Genomic DNA, 18493 nt, shown 5'->3' on the forward strand with positions numbered 1-18493 from the left:
AAAAAAAAATGTCTGAAAGAATTCACTTGCAAATCCATCTAGTTCTGGACTTTTATTTTTTGGTAGTTTTTTTTTTTTATTACCAATCAATTTAGTTACTTGTAATCAATCTATTCAGATTTTCTATTTCTTCTTGGTTCAGTTCTAGATGACTGCATGTTTCAAGGAATTTATCCTTTTTTTCTGGGTTGTACAGTTTGTTGGCATATAATTTTTCATAGTATTCTTTTGTAATCCTTTATATTTCTGTGGTATCAGTAGTTATTTCTGTTTTCTCATTTTATTTGGGTCTGTTCTTTTCTTTCTTGCTGAGTCTGGCTAAGGGTTTGCAATTTTGTTTATCTTTTTAAAGAACCAGCTCTTGGTTTAATTGATTTTTTTTCTATTACTTTTTTAAGTTTCTACATCATTTATTTCTGCTGTGATCTTTATGTTTCCTTTATTCTACTCACTTTGGGTTTGTTTGTTCTTCTTTTTCTAGTTCCTTCAGGAATAAGGTTAGATGGTTTATTTGAGTTTTTTAGTTTCTTGAGGTAAGGCTGTACTGCTATAAACATCCCAGTTAGAACTGCTTTTGTTATTTCCAAGAGGTTTTGAAACATTGTGTTTTCATTTTCATTTGTTTCCATGTTTTTTTTTTTTTTTGAGCTCCTCTTAGATTACTTTATCAACCCACTGACTATTTAGTATGATGTGTAGCCTCTCCATGTTTCTTTGCTTGTTTTCCATTCTGCCACTCTGTATTTTTGATTGGAGAATTTAGGCCACTTACAAGTAAAGTAATTATTCGTAGGTATGTATTTATTGTCATTTCAAACATTTGTTTTCTTGTTTTGTAGCTCTTCTGTGTTTTTTTTTTTTCTCTTGCTCTCTTTCTTTTTGAACAATGAATACTGTTAGTGTTTTGTTTGGCTTTTTTTCTCTTTATTTTTTGTGTATCTATCATAGGTTTTGGGTTTGTGGTTACCACAAGGTTCATATATAACATCCTAAGTAAATAACAATCCATATTAATATGATGGTCATTTAAATTCAAACACATTCTTAAAAAAAAGAAAAACAGAATGAAAAAAGATCTTTTTTCTTCTTCTTTTTCCCCTTCTATTCCCTTTTTACTCCCTTCTCCACAGTTTATATATATGTTGTTGCATTTTACATCTTTTTATTCATATTTTTCTTATGTCTAATTATGGCCATTTCTTTTCCACTTAGTCTCTTTCACATTTCTTTTTTTTTTAATTTTTATTTATTATGATAGTCTCACAGAGAGAGAGAGAGAGAGAGGCAGAGACACAGGCAGAGGGAGAAGCAGGCTCCATGCACCGGGAGCCCGACGTGGGATTCGATCCCGGGTCTCCAGGATCGCGCCCTGGGCCAAAGGCAGGTGCCAAACCGCTGTGCCACCCAGGGATCCCTCTTTCACATTTCTTGTAATGCTGGTTTAGTGGTGATAAACTTCTTTATTTTTTGTTTATCTGGGAAACTCTTATCTCTCCTTCAAATCTGAGTGATAACTTTGCTGGGTAGAATATTCTTGGTTATAGGTTCTTTTCCTTTCAGCACTTTGAATATATCATGCTTCTTTCTTCTGGCTTGCAAAGTTTCTACTGAGAAATCAGTATAGGGTTTCTCTTGTAGGTAACTTTTTGTTTCTCTCTTATTGCTTTTAGGATTCTCTCTTTATCTTTAATCTTTGACATTTTAATTATTATGTTCTGTCATATGGTCCTGTTTGGGTTCATTTTATTTGGAATTCTCTGTGCTTCATGGACTTGAATATCTATTCTCCTCAGGTTAGGGAAGTCTGTAATTATTATATCTTCAAGTAAGTTTTCTACCTTTCTCTCTCTCTTCTTCTTCTGGGAGCCTTAACAACAATCTCTTGATGTTGTCCAAGATATCTCTTAATCTACCCTCATTAAAAAAATTCTTTTCTCTTTTAGCTATTAAGCTCATGTGCTTTCTATTACACCATCTTCCAGATTGTTGATATGTTCTTCTGTGTCCTCTAATGCATGCTGATTCTCTCTTGAGTGTTTTTTAAAATTTCAGTTATTGTATTCTTCAACCCTGATTGGTTCTTTTTAATATTTTCCATCTCTTTATTGAAGATCTCACTGATTTCTTCCACTCTTTTCTCCAGCCTGATGAATATCATTGTGATTATAACTTTAAATTCTTTATCAGACATATTGCTTAACTCTCTTTCATTTCATTCTTTTACTGAGGTTTTTTTTTTCTTCCTCTTTTTTTAGAGCATATTCTTCTGTCTCCCCATTTTCCTTGACCTTCTGTGTTTGTTTCTATGGATTAGGTTAAATGGTTACTTCTAAAGTTGAAGGAGTGGTCTGCATGGTGACCCCTATGCAGACTGTATGAGCTTGGTGGCTTTTGGTGGATCTTTGTATGTGCTAGTTGCTCTTTTAGATCATGGCTTTTTACATAGTGAGTAATGAAAAAAATAATAAAAGAACATTATAAAAGGAAAGAAAAAAGAAAAGAAAAAAGAAGAAATAAAGAAATGAAGAGAACATGAAAGAAAAGAACAAAACCAAAAATGAAAACAAAGCAAGACAACAAATATTCAAAAGTAAATAAAACAGGATAAAATAGTAAAAAAAAAAAAAAAAAAAAAAAACAACCCACACCCTCTCTGCCCCCAAACTACAGCTTGTTTTCTGAGCCCTAGCACTGCAGAGCAGCTGGTGTGTGATTCTGGACTCTGGGCTCTTGGAAGTCATGAGCTCCCTAAGACTCTTGGACTGGGCTATTATGGTGTGCAGACCCTGATTCAGTCTAGGCTTTTAGGGTGGGGTTGGGAATGTCAACTGTGATGTTCCCCAGTCCGTTTGACTTGAGAGCTTTTCTGTAGCTCCTTCACTGTTTGACAGAGTTCTGGTGTGTGTGTGTGTGTGTGTGTGTGTGTGTGTGTGTGTTTAACATACTAGCTTTGTGGGTTTTTTTTTTTTGTTTGTTTGTTTGTTTGTATTTCTGTGCCTAAGGACAGAAGGATCTGCTCCCATTGTGTTGGGAGTTCCCTCTGTTACTGTTTCTCCATCTCTCTCATTGTTCTCTTGCCATTCTCTCTGTCTTTGCCTGTTCAGTATCTATTCAGTCAGCCCTCAATTCTTCTTCAGGAGGAATTATTCTATCAATAGCTATAATTTGGTGTGTTCCATGGATGACGTGAGTTCAGTGTCTTCCTATGTCGTCATCTTGAATCCAAATGTTGACTGCAGCTCTTTTTGGATGGGGCATGCACAGGTCTTTTCCCCAGAGCCTCTACTCATTTCTGTTTCTTGCAGTTCCTAGTAGCCATTTGAGTTCCTGACTAAGTTTGGGGCATAGAAGAAGACAAATATATTGGTCAGAGCATGACTGAAATACACTTCATATTCTTTGTAGCTCGTTATATTTAAAAATCTTCTCAGGAGATTTACTATCAAACAGTATATACCATGAACTTTCTTCAGAGAGTTAGAACAAATTATTTTAAGATTTGTGTGGAATCAGAAAAGACTCCGAATAGGCAGGGGAATTTTAAAAAAGAAAACCACAGCTGGGGGCATCACAATGCCGGATTTCAGGCTGTACTACAAAGCTGTGGTCATCAAAACAGTGTGGTACTGGCACAAAAACAGACACATAGATCAATGGAACAGAATAGAGAATCCAGAGGTGGACTCTCAACTTTATGGTCAACTAATATTCGATAAAGGAGGAAAGACTATCCACTGGAAGAAAGACAGTCTCTTCAATAAATGGTGCTGGGAAAATTGGACATCAACATGCAGAAGAATGAAACTAGACCACTCTCTTTCACCATACACAAAGATAAACTCAAAATGGATGAAAGATCTAAATGTGAGACAAGATTCCATCAAAATCCTAGAGGAGAACACAGGCAACACCCTTTTTGAACTCAGCCACAGTAACTTCTTACAAGATACATCCATGAAGGCAAAAGAAACAAAAGAAAAAATGAACTATTGGGACTTCATCAAGATAAGAAGCTTTTGCACAGCAAAGGATACAGTCAACAAAACTCAAAGACAACCTACAGAATGGGAGAAGATATTTGCAAATGACATATCAGATAAAGGGCTAGTTTCCAAGATCTATAAAGAACTTATCAAACTCAACAGCAAAGAAACAAACAATCCAATCATGAAATGGGCAAAAGACATGAAGAGAAATCTCACAGAGGAAGACATAGACATGGCCAACATGCACATGAGAAAATGCTCTGCATCACTGGCCATCAGGGAAATACAAATCAAAACCACAATGAGATACCACCTCACACCAGTGAGAATGGGGAAAATTAACAAGGCAGGAAACCACAAATGTTGGAGAGGATGCAGAGAAAAGGGAACCCTCTTACACTGTTGGTGGGAATGTGAAATGGTGCAGCCACTCTGGAAAACTGTGTGCAGGTTCCTCAAAGAGTTAAAAATAGGCCTGCCCTACGACCCAGCAATTGCACTGTTGGGGATTTACCCCAAAGATACAGATGCAGTAAAACGCCGGGACACCTGCACCCCGATGTTTCTAGCAGCAATGGCCACAATAGCCAAACTGTGGAAGGAGCCTCGGTGTCCATCGAAAGATGAATGGATAAAGAAGATGTGGTTTATGTATACAATGGAATATTCCTCAGCCATTAGAAATGACAAATACCCACCATTTGCTTCAACGTGGATGGAACTGGAAGGTATTATGCTGAGTGAAATAAGTCAATCGGAGAAGGACAAACATTATATGGTCTCTTTCATTTGGGGAATATAAATAATAGTGAAAGGGAATTGAAGGGAAGAGAGAAGAAATGGGTAGGAAATATCAGAAAGGGAGACAGAACATGAAGACTCCTAACTCTGGGAAACAAACTAGGGGTGGTAAAAGGGGAGGAGGGAGGGGGTTGGGGTGAATGGGTGTTGGGCACTGAGGGGGGCACTTGATGGGATGAGCACTGGGTGTTATTCTGTATGTTGGCAAATTGAACACCAATAAAAAATAAATATATTATTAAAAAAAACAGTATAGTGAGTCAGGGACCAGAAATGAGGCTTTGTTTCTTTAATCATAATATTAAATGCTTTAATATTAAAGTTTAACATTTGATGGTGCCGTGTTTTTTACCGGGCAGTGTTAGAATGATGTAGTTGTTAATATTAATTCAATTCAGCTCACAGAACATGTGTGAAATGCCAATCACATACTAGTCATCAAACTTGGTATTGGGGATAATTTGTCATTATATCTCTGCCAGTTATAACATTGTAATTTGGGTGGTTGTCAGTTATTGCTTTTTTTTTTTTTTTTACTGTTTAGGAAATGTTTCTTTTAACTGATGTTAACACAAAAGTCTTTATTTTGTAAGTAGGCAGAAAATATAATTGTGCATGACTAAAAATACCAAGAATCTCATAGGTTACTATCTAATTATCCACTGAATTGTGTCTTTATTCCCAGCTGAATGTGTTTTTAAATCTCATTTGTATCTTTCCCCTCTGGTTGTAAGTTTACCCTATTGTACATCTTTTATAATGTTGAGAATATTGTTAATCTTAAATGAATATCATAAATAAAAGAAGCATTTGACCCATTATGTAGCTTTTACCTCAGGGTTTTCATTGATTCATCCATCTCCCTTCTAAGAGCTTGTCTGTGACTATTAAAATCCTTTCTTAGAAACAGATTGGACCATTCTTATCCTTTCCTTGCTTCACTGCTTCCACTTCAACTTGGCATCAGATTTGAAAGCCCTGGACTATGCTTTTTAGTATTTACAACAGTGATTTGTAAGCATAGCTGACACTAGCAGAAATCAGCTGAGAAAGTTTATTTAAAATGAGAATTTCTTGTTTGTTCCCTGTCTGTCCCCCTACTTCTTTAGCCAATTCAATTTGTCTGGGGTGAGACCAAAGAATTTGTATTTTAACATTCTGATGACTTTAAAATATTTGTTTAAAAAGAGTGTTGGTATTGGGGCGGAAACAAGGAATCTGCATTTTTTTAAAGATCTACTTATTAGATCTTTATTATTTATTAGAGAGAGAGAGAGAGAGAGAGAGAGAGAACATGAAGGGGAAGGGCAGAGAGAGAGGGAGAGAGAGAATCTCATGCAGATTCCCTGCTGGGCTCAGAGCCAAACAGGGGGCTCGATCTCATGACTCTGAGATCACGACCTAAGCAGAAATCAAGAGTTGGATGCTTACTCAGCTAAGCTACCCAGATGCACCAGGAATCTGCATTTTAATACTCTGAGTATTTTATTTTTTAAGATTGTTATTTATTTAAGACAGAGAGAGAGAGAGAGGAGAGAGAGAGAGGAGAGAGAGGCAGAGGGAAAAGTAGGCTCCATGCAGGGAGCCCGACGTGGGACTTGATCCCGGGTCTCCAGGATCAGGCCCTGGGCTGAAGGAGCCGCTAAACTGCTGAGCCACCTGGGCTGCCAGCTCTGAATATTTTAATATATTAGTTTTAAAAGGGTGTTGGTATTTGAACGTGATTGCTGTAAACCAGGAGGGGGAGATGTTTTCCTGAAAAGAAGTTCAGGAATTGATGGAATTCTGACATTTCCAATCCCTAAGTAATGATCGTCTGAATCTTTTTTTTCTTTCCTTCTAAGCAAGTTTAGTGGCTTTGTCATTAGCCAGCCCACAATTGCTCTGAGCCCACCATATGGGAGTCTGCTGTATTTGTGCTCCCATGCCTGTGACACAGAATATTAAAAGACCAAATGAGTTAGTATCAGTGAAATATCAACAAACAATTAACTATAAGGATAATCACTATTGCTTCTATAACATTAATCAAAAATAGTACTTTTTTTCCCCCCTAAATTTGTTACAGGTTCATCTGGGAAGTGACACTTATAACGTAAACAGCAGCATTTCCTGATGGCATAAGGCAGCTACTGAACACTACCATGCAATTTAATTTAATTACATTTAATTGCTCACATGCTGCATAGAGAGACTACAATAGTCACTGTACAGCCATCAACATTAGTATTCAACAACAACAGAAAGTAATCACTTCTATTTCTTGGCCAAGTCCATTGACAAGTCCATTGACCTGATTCCAAGCATTTTGTATGTCTTACTGGGCGTCTTCCCAGAGCTCTTTATAGGAGAGAACACTGACCCAGAGTGGCCTCAGTGTTTCCATGTCTTGAGAATTAGCTGTTTCTTAAATTTCATCACCTCACACAGCCTATTCTGCGATGGTACTTAGCTGGTTTGTGGTTTGATTTGGTGAACATTTCACAGAACTTGAATTTCTGGAATATGAAGACACATCCATGGGTAAAAGGAAACTGACTGTCTTTATCTTGTCCCTAAAGAAAGCAGAATAAAGAGAAGGTAAATAAGACTTCTTAGTGAGCCTTTATATAGAATATTAACTATTTTTCTAAGCCACCAAATACTACCTAAAGCATTAAAGCTCATTTGAAATACATCATAATATATTTTGTTTAGTTATTTAACAATAATGCCAAAAATGTATTGGAATTGGACTTTTCATTAAGCCCAATGTAGAGTGCTGATAAAACTAAACTGAGGGAAGATTATTTTCTTAATGTTTAAAGTTAAAGAATATCATATTGTCTCAGGTGAAGAGTCTTTCACATTGAAGCTCTTCAGGTGAAATGAAGCAGAAATTTGGGACCATTATTTTATAATCCAGATCAACCTGCAATTATAGACTTCGAATTAACGGAATATCCATCACACCTGAACAACAAAGGGAAGAAAGGAGAGGTGTCAGGGACTCCTGTCATCTGAAGGATTAAATCGTTCCATTGTGCTCACTCCTTTCACCTCCAACAGTGTTATATAGAATTTTGACATAAATTAGGATATGCAACTCTCAGGAAAAAGTCAAAAGAATGGTGTATGAAATCACTGTCTTTTCTCCAATTTCATCCTCTCTCTGTCTCTTTCTCTCTCTCTTTGTAGTAGATAAGGCTATCATTTCACTGAGTGGCATATAGTGGCCTGTATCCAGGGGAACACATCTGCTCCCTCCCTTGGGAGGAAGGCTAGTGGTTCCATATGTTGGGATCAATAAAAATAATAACTGCTCTGCCACTTATAAGCACTCACTTGACTATCTCATTTGTTCTTTACAAAAACTATGAGATAACTGCTATTATGATTCTCTCTCTTTTTTTTTTTTTACAAAAGAATAAACTATGGTATAAAATAGAGTTATAACTTTTCTAAGGCCAATGATGGAGTTGAGATTTTATCCATCTGATTCCAGAGGCTGCTTTCTTAACCATTTTGCTATAAGAAAAGGAAAGGATACAGTGGACTCTTGAGCAACACAGGGGTTAGGGGCTCTCAGCCCTGGGGCAGTGGAAAATCTGCACATAACTTTTGATTCCTCCCCAAACTTGACTACTACTAGGCTACTGTTGACTGGGAGCCTTACCAATAACATGAATACTCTATTAGTACATATTTAGCATATTGTATGTATTATATACAGTATTCTTATAATAAAGCAAACTAGAGAAAATAAAGGCAATCATTAAGAAAATGTTCCTTAAGAAAATCAGAAGGTATTGTACTTACCGAAAAGATTCTACGTATAAGGGGAGTGGTGCAGTTCAGACCTGGGTTGTTCAAGAGTCAACTGTGTATTTATTTAATGTGTCTGGTTTCTCTTACCAGCAAAATGAATAATATAGTATTTCTAATTAAATTCATAATTAATTAATTAACTTTTATTAAAAATATTAATTTGAGGAACGCCTGGGTGGCTCAGTGGTTGAGCGTCTGCCTTTGGCTCAGGGCGTGATCCTGGAATCCAGGGGTCGAGTCCCACATCCGGCTCTCTGCATGGAACCTGCTTCTCCTTCCTCTGCCTATGTCTCTGCCTCTCTCTCTCTCTCTCTCTCTCTCTGTCTCTGTGTCTCTTGTGAATAAATAAATAAAAATCTTTAAAATAAAAAAATATTAATTTGAGTACAGTTGACACACAATGTTAGATTAGTTTCAGGTCTACAACATAGTGATTACACATTTCTATGCTTCATGCTATGTTCTATATGGACCTTTCCCCCTAATTTTTTTGACAGCCAGAGATTTTTTTTTTTCTTAAACACAAGAGAACATTAGATTTCTAGGTTTGTAGTTTCCATGAAAACTAAGGAAAAATTAAAGTTCTCTATCTGGTTTTTGGAGAGTGTTTGTTATTAGAAATATTGACATTGGCATTATTTTGTAAAACACTTTCTTGGTATAATAATGAAAAAGCTCACAAGCAAATTAGGTATGATGTCTGCCTGCTTCAAAAGCCAAGCAAATTGGTTCTTGATAAATCTTTGTAAATTCTTTGAGAGCTATTAGAAAGTAAATGGATTTACAAAAAAAAATTAGAGGACTAATGTGATGACACATTACTTTACTAGTTAATTACTGAGGAAGTAAAAGACAAAATTAAAAAGCACTATAACAAAAAAATACATGCTTTATTCTTCTCAACTGTTATCTGCATCAATTGGATTTTATGCCAACCCAGCTGTTGATTTCAAGCCATTACTGATTTTCTTGTTTTAACACAAACCTGCAATTGGCTCAGTCTTTCCCATTAAAGTAGATTCTAAATTACCAATGGATTGTGTTCTAAATAGTTTATTCTTTGGCAGCTTGGAATTTGGAAAACATTTTACTTCAGAAAAATAATACACTATAAATGTTGGTTAGGCTGCCAAATGATCACAGAAAATAACATGAATTGAAGTGGGAAAATTAATAATACCATATTTCTCAGCATTATAGGTCTGCGAGAATGTAATGGTTTAAGTGCAAAAAATAAAACATTATGATATGTGCACGGCACAATTTCAAAATATGCAGACACAGACTGGAAAGATAGATGTCCATCAAAATCTAAATGGTGGTCATAGACTGAAGTTATAGAAGATTTTCCTTTTTATACTTTTTTACTTTGAATGCATTTATATTTTGTAATTTTCATTTTATAATTAATATTTAGTGCCTTTATAAACTGTATATATATATATGCATGCATACATATGTATATATATGTAAGTATATGTGTATATATATAATTTTTTAAAACAATGGACATTCTTTTTTACGATGAACATTTAGTGCTTTTATATACATAAACACACACGATTTTTTTAAGCAAAAGGCACCTCTCTGCCTTTCTTCCTTCTCTCCTCTTGGAAAACACATGGCCATTGGAACACAACGATTGGGTGTCCACTTCTTGCTTCTGTATCCCACATCTGCTCTGCCAATGAATCTTATGAGATTCATCTTCAAGGTATATCCAGAAACCACATCCTCTATTACTGCCCTTGGCCAAGAAATAATCATCTTTTGCCTCGAATATTTTTTAAAAAGATTTATTTATGAGAAACACAGAAAGAGAGGCAGAGACATAGGTGGAGGGAGAAGCAGGCTCCCTTCTAGGACCCTGATGTGGGACTCGATCCCGGATTCTGGGATCATGCCCTGAGCCGAAAGCAGAGGCTCAACCGCTGAGCCACCCAGGTGTCTTAACCTCAATTATTATTATTTTTTTAGCCTTAAACCTGGTCTTTTTATTTTCTGTATCATTTTCCTACAGTCTTTTTTCAAGCAGAACTCCCAACATGGTCTTTTTTATTTATTTATTTATTTATTTATTTATTTATTTATTTATTTATTTATTTTAATGAAAGGAATATGTTATGCACCTAGTTCACTTGGAATAAATCCAGAATCATTGCAGGGGAGTAGCAGGTCATCCCCTCATGCTTTGCTTTCATCTCCTCCCTCTCTCTTGCTTGCTCACTCTGTTCCAGTCACACCAGCCTCCTTTCCTTTCCTCAAACACTGGTCATGCGCCCCCCAGCATCTCTTGTATTTGTTGTCCTCCATTCTTGGAAAGTTTTTCCCACCCAGCAATCATCAGGACACTTTCCCTTTTTACTCAGATGGCGAGGTATTTTCTAGCCATGATATGTACAATTTCAACAATGCTTGCTCCTTCAACCCTTCTTTTCCTCCTTTTAATTGGTTTAATGTTATCTTTCATATGTATCACCATCTAACACAAATTATACACTTTTATGTATTTTCTTGTTTATGGATGATCAGTGTTACAAAGGAACATGCTCCCCATGGGCAAGGACTTTGGACAATGTCATTTTTTACCGTATCCTCATGGCGTAGAATCCTGTCCAGCATGTGACATGCCTCCAGGATTATTTATTGAATGAATGAATGAATAAATGAATGTAATGAAGGTATGAAAAAAATAGATCAATAGGATAGAAATGAAACTTAGGATAACACATGCCCATTGACAGGACCAGAGAAGAGAGATATAGGATCTTTCTCTCTGTTAGTAACATTTTTTTCCTTTTATATATAAAAAACATCTGAAGAAAATGTGACAAAATTGTTGCAGATGAAAACAGTGGTATTTGTAACATTAGCCTTTTAAATTTTTGCCTTTTAAAACTTTTCAGAAAGACATCTTTTACTAGCTTTCCAATAATTACAGGACAAAGCACACCCTTGTGAGCATTGCACGCAAGGCCTCTCATATGGATCTTGCTCCCTCCTTCACCCTCATTCACTTGACTACTCTAGTTTTCCCCACAGTCATGTTTTCTTCTATCTCCTTGCCTTTTCTGCTCTACCTGGGGTGATCTTTCCATTTTCCTTTGCCTGGCTACATGCAGCTGTCTTTCATGACTCAGGCTACTCTATTCCTATAATAGAACTTTCTATAAGTGAAACACGATTTTCATCGTGTCTTGTAAAATTCAAATGAAACTGGCTCAGCCTTTGCGTCCTGCATCCTGTGGGAGGTCCATGCTCTTTCCAATATTGATGAGAGTCCTAGCAGGCCTATCACTGGTATTACCCCTCGATTTGGTTTCTTGCCACTGCTGAGTTTGATGACTCTTTTATTCTTCCCACAACCACATTTGTTCCAATTTCTCTTCTCCATGTGAACCCAGGCCTCTTTTTCTCCTTGAGGGAGACAAATGTATAGAGACTCTCAGTAGAGAGTCAAGGCCTAACTGGGAATCAGAAGGCAGGGGTGGGGGAGGGGAGATCATGCTCTAGCCTTGCAGAGGGAATAAATTAGACTTGATAGTGACAATTTTGTTCTGAAAAGGCCATTGGCTCTACACACTTCTGGTGTCACTGTCCAACGTTCCTCTTAAAGACTCCCTGCCTATCTCTCAAATATTTCCTCAAATCTCTTTTTTCCTCAGGCTGCGCCTACCTCCCTACACACCAGCTCCTCTAGTTGGCAGAACAAATTCCTTTTGTCTTTGTCTCTTGGCCCTTTTCAGTTATGCCTTTTTTATACCCCTCAAAACCCATTGGGTCACTTCCTGCACAAGAACAGTCCTCTCTCAGAGAGGAATTTTGTGTTCCTAAAAGAAGTGTGTCTTTTCCCTGAGAAGCACTTTATTAGAGTGATCGTTCACTTGTGTATCTTTGCCACTGAATGAAAGTTTCAAACATAACATTTTGCTTTTGCTGAATATTTTATCAACAGCGGCCAGCTCAGAGTACAGTCATTGGTGTTCGATGAGGAACAGCACACTGATTAGGTGTTCTGCTCACAGAGGAGTTTGTTAGAGTGCCATTTGACCTCAAAAAAGTTTTTTCTTTCTTTTGATCCCTAAATGCACATAAGTGAGATGGAAATTATTTAGGCCTAAGAGCCTACTTGGTTTTGTTTCCTCCACTAGATTAAGACCTTGTTTATCCAGAGGAATGTCTCAGCACCCATCACAGCATGTGCCAATCACCTGGATTGAAGCAGATTGTATCTTACCTGGTTACCTGACCAAAAACATGCTCAGGAGAAGCTCTTTGGTTGGAACTCGTGCTGGTCAAAGAATCTGCTACAAACATCTCTTCTTCATTGTCTTGCTTCTTAACTGAAGAACATGCCAGTGATTTAACTCTTCTCTGAGCTTCTAGAATCCCACTCTTGGGGTGTCTTTCCCCACCTTTCCGAGGATCCTTTGCAGTAAATGAATGAATAGGTGAAGAAATGGAATAGCGTCTAACAATCATGACATTGTCTGTGTAGGAGACACAAAATTTAAGTTCATGAAAATTTTACCTTGAATGACATCCACAAATGGCAAATTATATTAATAGTACTTCATCAAAATGAACTAAATATATCTATTGCTTTTGATTCATTTTTTCCTCACATAAACTACATCTGTTCCCTGATTTATTTCACAAATAATTGAGTGCCAGTCACATGCCAGGCACTTTTTTATGAGATAGAGATGGGGATATGGTAGTGACTCACACAAAACTCTTGCCCACACGAGCTTACCTTCTTGCATGCAGGCAGATGATAAACAAACATCATGTGATAAAATTCAGGTAGTGATAGGTCCTAAGAAGTCAAGTTAGGCTGATAAAGGCAAAAGGATAGAGACAGATGAGGTAGGGGCTCTGACAACTGTATAAATAGTGTGGTCAGGAAGACCTTTGTGAAGATGCATTAAAAAAGAGACCTGGACATGTAGAAATAATAAAACAAGACTTTACAATGGGATGACCATGGATATTCTGGAGACGCCAACTCTGGACAGCTTTTCTCTCTCCTTCTAGAAGATTGTAGAAGAACTTGTTCATCATAGACCCTCACCACCTGAACGGCCACAAATAATTGAGCTGGTTGCTGTTAACTGGCCAATACTTGGTGTGTCTTGACTTTAGTTGGGATTGTCATTATGAGGAAGCCTGTTGATTGAGAGATAAAAGCACAGGACCATATGTGGAAAGAAGCAGAGGTGCCTTGCATAGAAAACTGGAGTGTTCCTGAGAGAGAGATGGAGAGATTTATGGCCTTAGTTTCCAAGGACTTTCAATAAGTTCTTTTCTTGATGTGAATCAAGGTTCTCTGTTCCTTGTAACTTAGGCACTTGATTAAAAGAGCTTTATTTTAGGGAGTTTAGTTCGTCTGAATCCTCATGACACTGTACTAATGCTGACCAGACATCCAGTTATTACCCAGGGGGCTAAGAACTCTGACCTCATGGGTTGGTTTTCATTTTCTGGAGCACTTAAGGAATGTTTGTCAAATCTTTTTTCTTTCTTGTTACAGTTCTGGCATGAACTAGCATGGATAGTTAAGAAAGGCCTGCATCGTGTTTCAGTTTTAAGAGTGCTAGAAGCACAATTGTTTCTTACTTAGGTTTGCTGCCTACATTGGCAGAATGCAGATGATTATTAAGGCCATTGCAAAAAGTGGAGGCTGCCCTGGCTTTTACGGTTTGGAAGAGCAGAAGATTAACTTTTAAGCAAGAGTTTGGGGTGGGGGGAGGTGGTTTAAGTTCAAATCTATCTGAAGTTAATAATTGTATGCAAATACTGTTTTCTAAATTATTTCTAAACACTACTTTGGCCATGATCTATAACTTCTATAATTGTCTAAAAACAAGTTTATGGCTATTGACAATCATAAAAATTTTTGTTTGAAAGGATTATGAAACAATCTTTTTATAGTGAATGGTAGGAAATCACAATAGAGGAAATTGTGCTGATGATGGCCAGGGGAAGTTTATTCTTATTTGGAAACCTATGCTCCAACTTCTCCAACTTGACCGATTATCAACTTTGCTCTTTTTTCATCTCTCTGGGTCACAAATAGTCTGTTATCCTTTCACTTCTTATCAATAAAAGGGAAAGGATATTCAACACAACATCATGGGGTCATTAGCACAATTTCAGAGATCGCTGCCAAATGCAGTGTATTTGCCAGCAAAGGATATGAATACATTGCAGAGAATCAAAGGTCCAGCAATGCTGGGGGATCCCTATAAAGAATCATTTCTTTTATCTTCCTTGCAGCAAAGTATTTCTCTCCTGATGGTCCCAAGGTGACATTGCGCAGAGCTGGAGGGTAAGGGCAGCATCCCAGAAAGTGCTGGTTGCATTTCATATCTACCAAATGCTTATCCCCTATTACAGATGCTTCCATGAGAGTTTATTCAACAAAGATTCATTCTAATCAGGTGCTCTTCTGCATTCTTCTTCATTATATATATATATTATATATATTCCCAAGCAGCTGTGTCCCTGGGATGTAGCATAGCTCTGTGCCCTCAGGTGAATGATGGGGAAGTAGGCTTCTCTATTCATAAAATCTCATTTTTGTCTCACTACACATATTGCACAACCAACAAAAGAACTTTTAGTTCCAAGTGATTCTCTTCCAGGTTCTCTTTAATTATTCCCTTTCTTTTTTTTTTTTTTATTTTTTTTTTTATTTTTTTATTTTTTTAATTATTCCCTTTCTTAAAGAGATTCACATTTCTGATTTCATATTGTTCCTTCTCAAAGAATAGGTTTATATTATTCTGTTTTTAAAGAATTGGACAGGTTGCTTAACCTCTAGGTCTTATATCCTCAACTGTAAAATAAGGGGATGATCTTGAAAATTCCTTTCTAGTAGCAAAGGTCTATGATTCAGTTTTAAGTATGAATGCCACTTCAGTTTGAAGTTAAGATACTGGCAATGTCTTAAAATTAAAATTGCTGATAAAAAACTTATGCCAAAGTCAAATAGCATTTTATTTGGCATATCCAATGATATGAAGATAACTACCACCAAGGAACTCATGTTGAATCTTACCTGTGCTATCTCTTTTAATGTTCTCGGCAGCCATAAGAGATAGATTCGATCACTATGTCCATTTCACAGATGAGGTGAGTGATCATAAAAGCATGTTACATTCATAGGATCACAGAACTTTACAGTTAGGAGAGGCTTGGGAAGGCGTTTAATCTATTCCATTCATTTTTACATGAGGATGCTGAGGTCAGGAGTTTTATGTGTCCTACTATTACAAAATTGAGACTACAATACAGTGTCCTCATGCTCAGGCCAATGTTCTTCCTGCTTATGTCACTTACTTTTGTAATAGCACATAAAATATAAGACACAGATAAAGACATGCAGAGTAGCTCAATGGGGCTTCCAAGCACAAATTTAAATCATATTTCTTTCTTTGTTTTGTTAATGCAACTGACGAGTTTCCCCAAATGTTACCAGTTTTTCACCAGTCCTTTTAAACTTAATGCTAACATTCTTGTTGGCAGTTACCATCCATATGCTGAAGAAGTATGATATCAATTGTGTGTTTAGCTCTAATTAATAGTCTAAACTCCCCAAAGCTTGATAGCATTCAGGCCCTGAGAGTTTAAAGGGTAATACTCTTTGTCCTTTGAATGGTGTAATTCTTGTTGTAAAATAGCCACAGATGTACTAAGATTCAACATACTTTTTCATTAGGTTAAGCTAATGATAAGCTTATAGAGAATAGATTTCAAGGAATGTCATCTACCTTTGGAGTAAGGCAGTGGTTTTCAAATGGAGGGAATTTTGTTCTTCAGGCAACATCTGGAATGTCTGAAGACATTTTTGTTGGTTACTACTGGAGGGTAAGAGGCAGGTACTACTGGCATCTAGTATTTAGAAGCCAGAAAAGCTGCTAGACAGTGTACAGTATCCAAGACAGATCCATTAAATACAGAGCTATTTAGTACAAAATGTCCAAGATTGCAGAGGTTGAGGAACTATGGGGTAAGTGTGTATTATAAATATCCCTATCTTTCTCTTCTTTTTTTCTTTTCTTTAACCAGGAAGAAGTCTAACCTCTTTATCAGTTATTCTTTAATTTTATTAAATAACCAGCAGACAGAACTACTCAGATCCAGAGTTGCACTTGGCAAAAAGGGAAAAGGCCCTGATTGGAATCTGTTCCAGTTTTGAAATGTAGGGCCCCATGCTAGAGAGAGAGACCTCTCCAACAGAGAAAACCAGCTGGCAAACATGACGTGTTCCCTTGCCAAGCTGTTTAGAACCTCTAAATGGCATTGCCTGAAGCCTTTGACAGATAATATTAAAAGATTTGACTATTTAATTATGTACATCAATTTTATTTGGGTATGCTGTGTGTAGGCAAGCACTGATAATTTAAATGTAGAATGTATTTTTCACTCTGCTGATTTCTGACTTCGTGTGTGTAGTCTTCGCAGTCAAAATACTTTCCCATAAAAAGTGAGGGAGATTTGATTTTCAAAATATATCAGACACTGACCCTGCGTCTTGAAATCTTCAACCTGTATAGGAGGTTGACTTACATGCAACACACATTCTTATAGGGCAGTAAGGTTCTTTGTAAAACATGGATAAGAAACAACATCTGCCATTTGTTGTGTGTTGGCCAGATGCTATGTTAAGCACTTAGTCTATTATTGCTGTGAGATAGGTACTGCAACCATGTGAGGTAAGTACTCTAAGGCTTCCTAATGTAGAAAACAAAGGTTAGAGATTTCTCGTAAGTATCTCTGAGTCAAGTGGATAATGAATGACAAATCACTTGCAACCATATTTATCTGACTGTAATATCCATACACTTAACTACTGTGCAATATTGTGGCTTAATAAGTGAACATGGCATTTGACATATACCCATTTAGTGTGCTATTATGTGACATTTAAATACTTGAGGTCAAGAAGGGGGAAAAAAAAACCCCACGTTGTTGTTATAATGTGACTGGTTTTCATCAACCTGTCATTCTTACCTTTCCAGGAATATCTAGAAATAGTTTTGATGTTGCTAAAATATGTTGCTTGAAGATGCTAACGATTTATTCCCCTAGGGATTTAAAGGTAATCGACCAGGAGAAAAAGGATGGAACTCACTGTTGCAAATACCAACTTATGCAGTTATGTGAGAGGCACAATAAACCTGAATTTAGGAGAGCTTTGCAAAGACGGGCACAGGCCAGAAGAGCTATGGACATTTGGTACCTTGGTGTTCGTGCACAGCTGGAGCTGCCCCAGTGGAAGCACCACCGTGAAGAGTTGCAGGAGATTTTTCAGATGCTTTTTCAAGGTTACCAAGGTATGTGACTTCCTCTTCCCTTTCATCTCCTGATTCTCTGCTGGGGCCCGGGGTTCTCTGACTACTTGAAGTCAGCTTCATCCGAAGGACATGATTCTCTTTCTCCAGCTTGTTGATCTCTGCTCGCATTTCCTGGATAATTCTCACAAACTGGATGTTAGCTTCCATTTGCCCCTTCTTGGGTGGCTCTGGTCACCTTTTGCTCATGAACCAAATGCACAGTCTACTCAGTGGGACTGGTTGATCCCACCAGTAAACCTTCCTGGACAATAGATGTCACTCTTCTCTGGACCGTCTTTCAGCACCTGGGGAGTTAGACTGTCAGGGAGGAAAAGGATCTCCATGACTTATTCATTCTGGGTTTTGCTTTTCAGATAGAGCTTTCCTTTGTATCTTTAATTTCATATCAATCCACAGTTCTAGAATATTGCTTTGTGCCCGAAGAGAAGAGAGCATGCCAAAAATTTCCAGGGAGGAATGTAGTTTCTTATTTCTGTCATGAACTCACCATCCTACCAGCTACTCAGTTTCTCTCTGTTACTACTTCTGGTATCAAAT

The 18493-nt window shown here is 37.2% G+C and overlaps 1 protein-coding gene across 1 annotated transcript; it reads right to left on the reverse strand.

Annotated features, from left to right (window-relative positions):
• Positions 1–7088: 7088 nt before the first annotated feature.
• On the reverse strand, positions 7089–18183 carry CCDC195 (coiled-coil domain containing 195). The gene is made up of 3 exons (XM_049101138.1): positions 17842–18183; positions 12832–13084; positions 7089–7342 (listed from the first exon to the last, which is right to left on the reverse strand). Exons 1-3 carry the CDS (start codon positions 18101–18103, stop codon positions 7219–7221), a joined length of 639 nt encoding a protein of 212 aa, XP_048957095.1. The 5' UTR covers positions 18104–18183; the 3' UTR covers positions 7089–7218.
• Positions 18184–18493: the final 310 nt, after the last annotated feature.

This window comes from Canis lupus, chromosome 25 (assembly GCF_003254725.2).
Source record: "Canis lupus dingo isolate Sandy chromosome 25, ASM325472v2, whole genome shotgun sequence".
Classification (NCBI taxonomy): domain Eukaryota; kingdom Metazoa; phylum Chordata; class Mammalia; order Carnivora; family Canidae; genus Canis; species Canis lupus.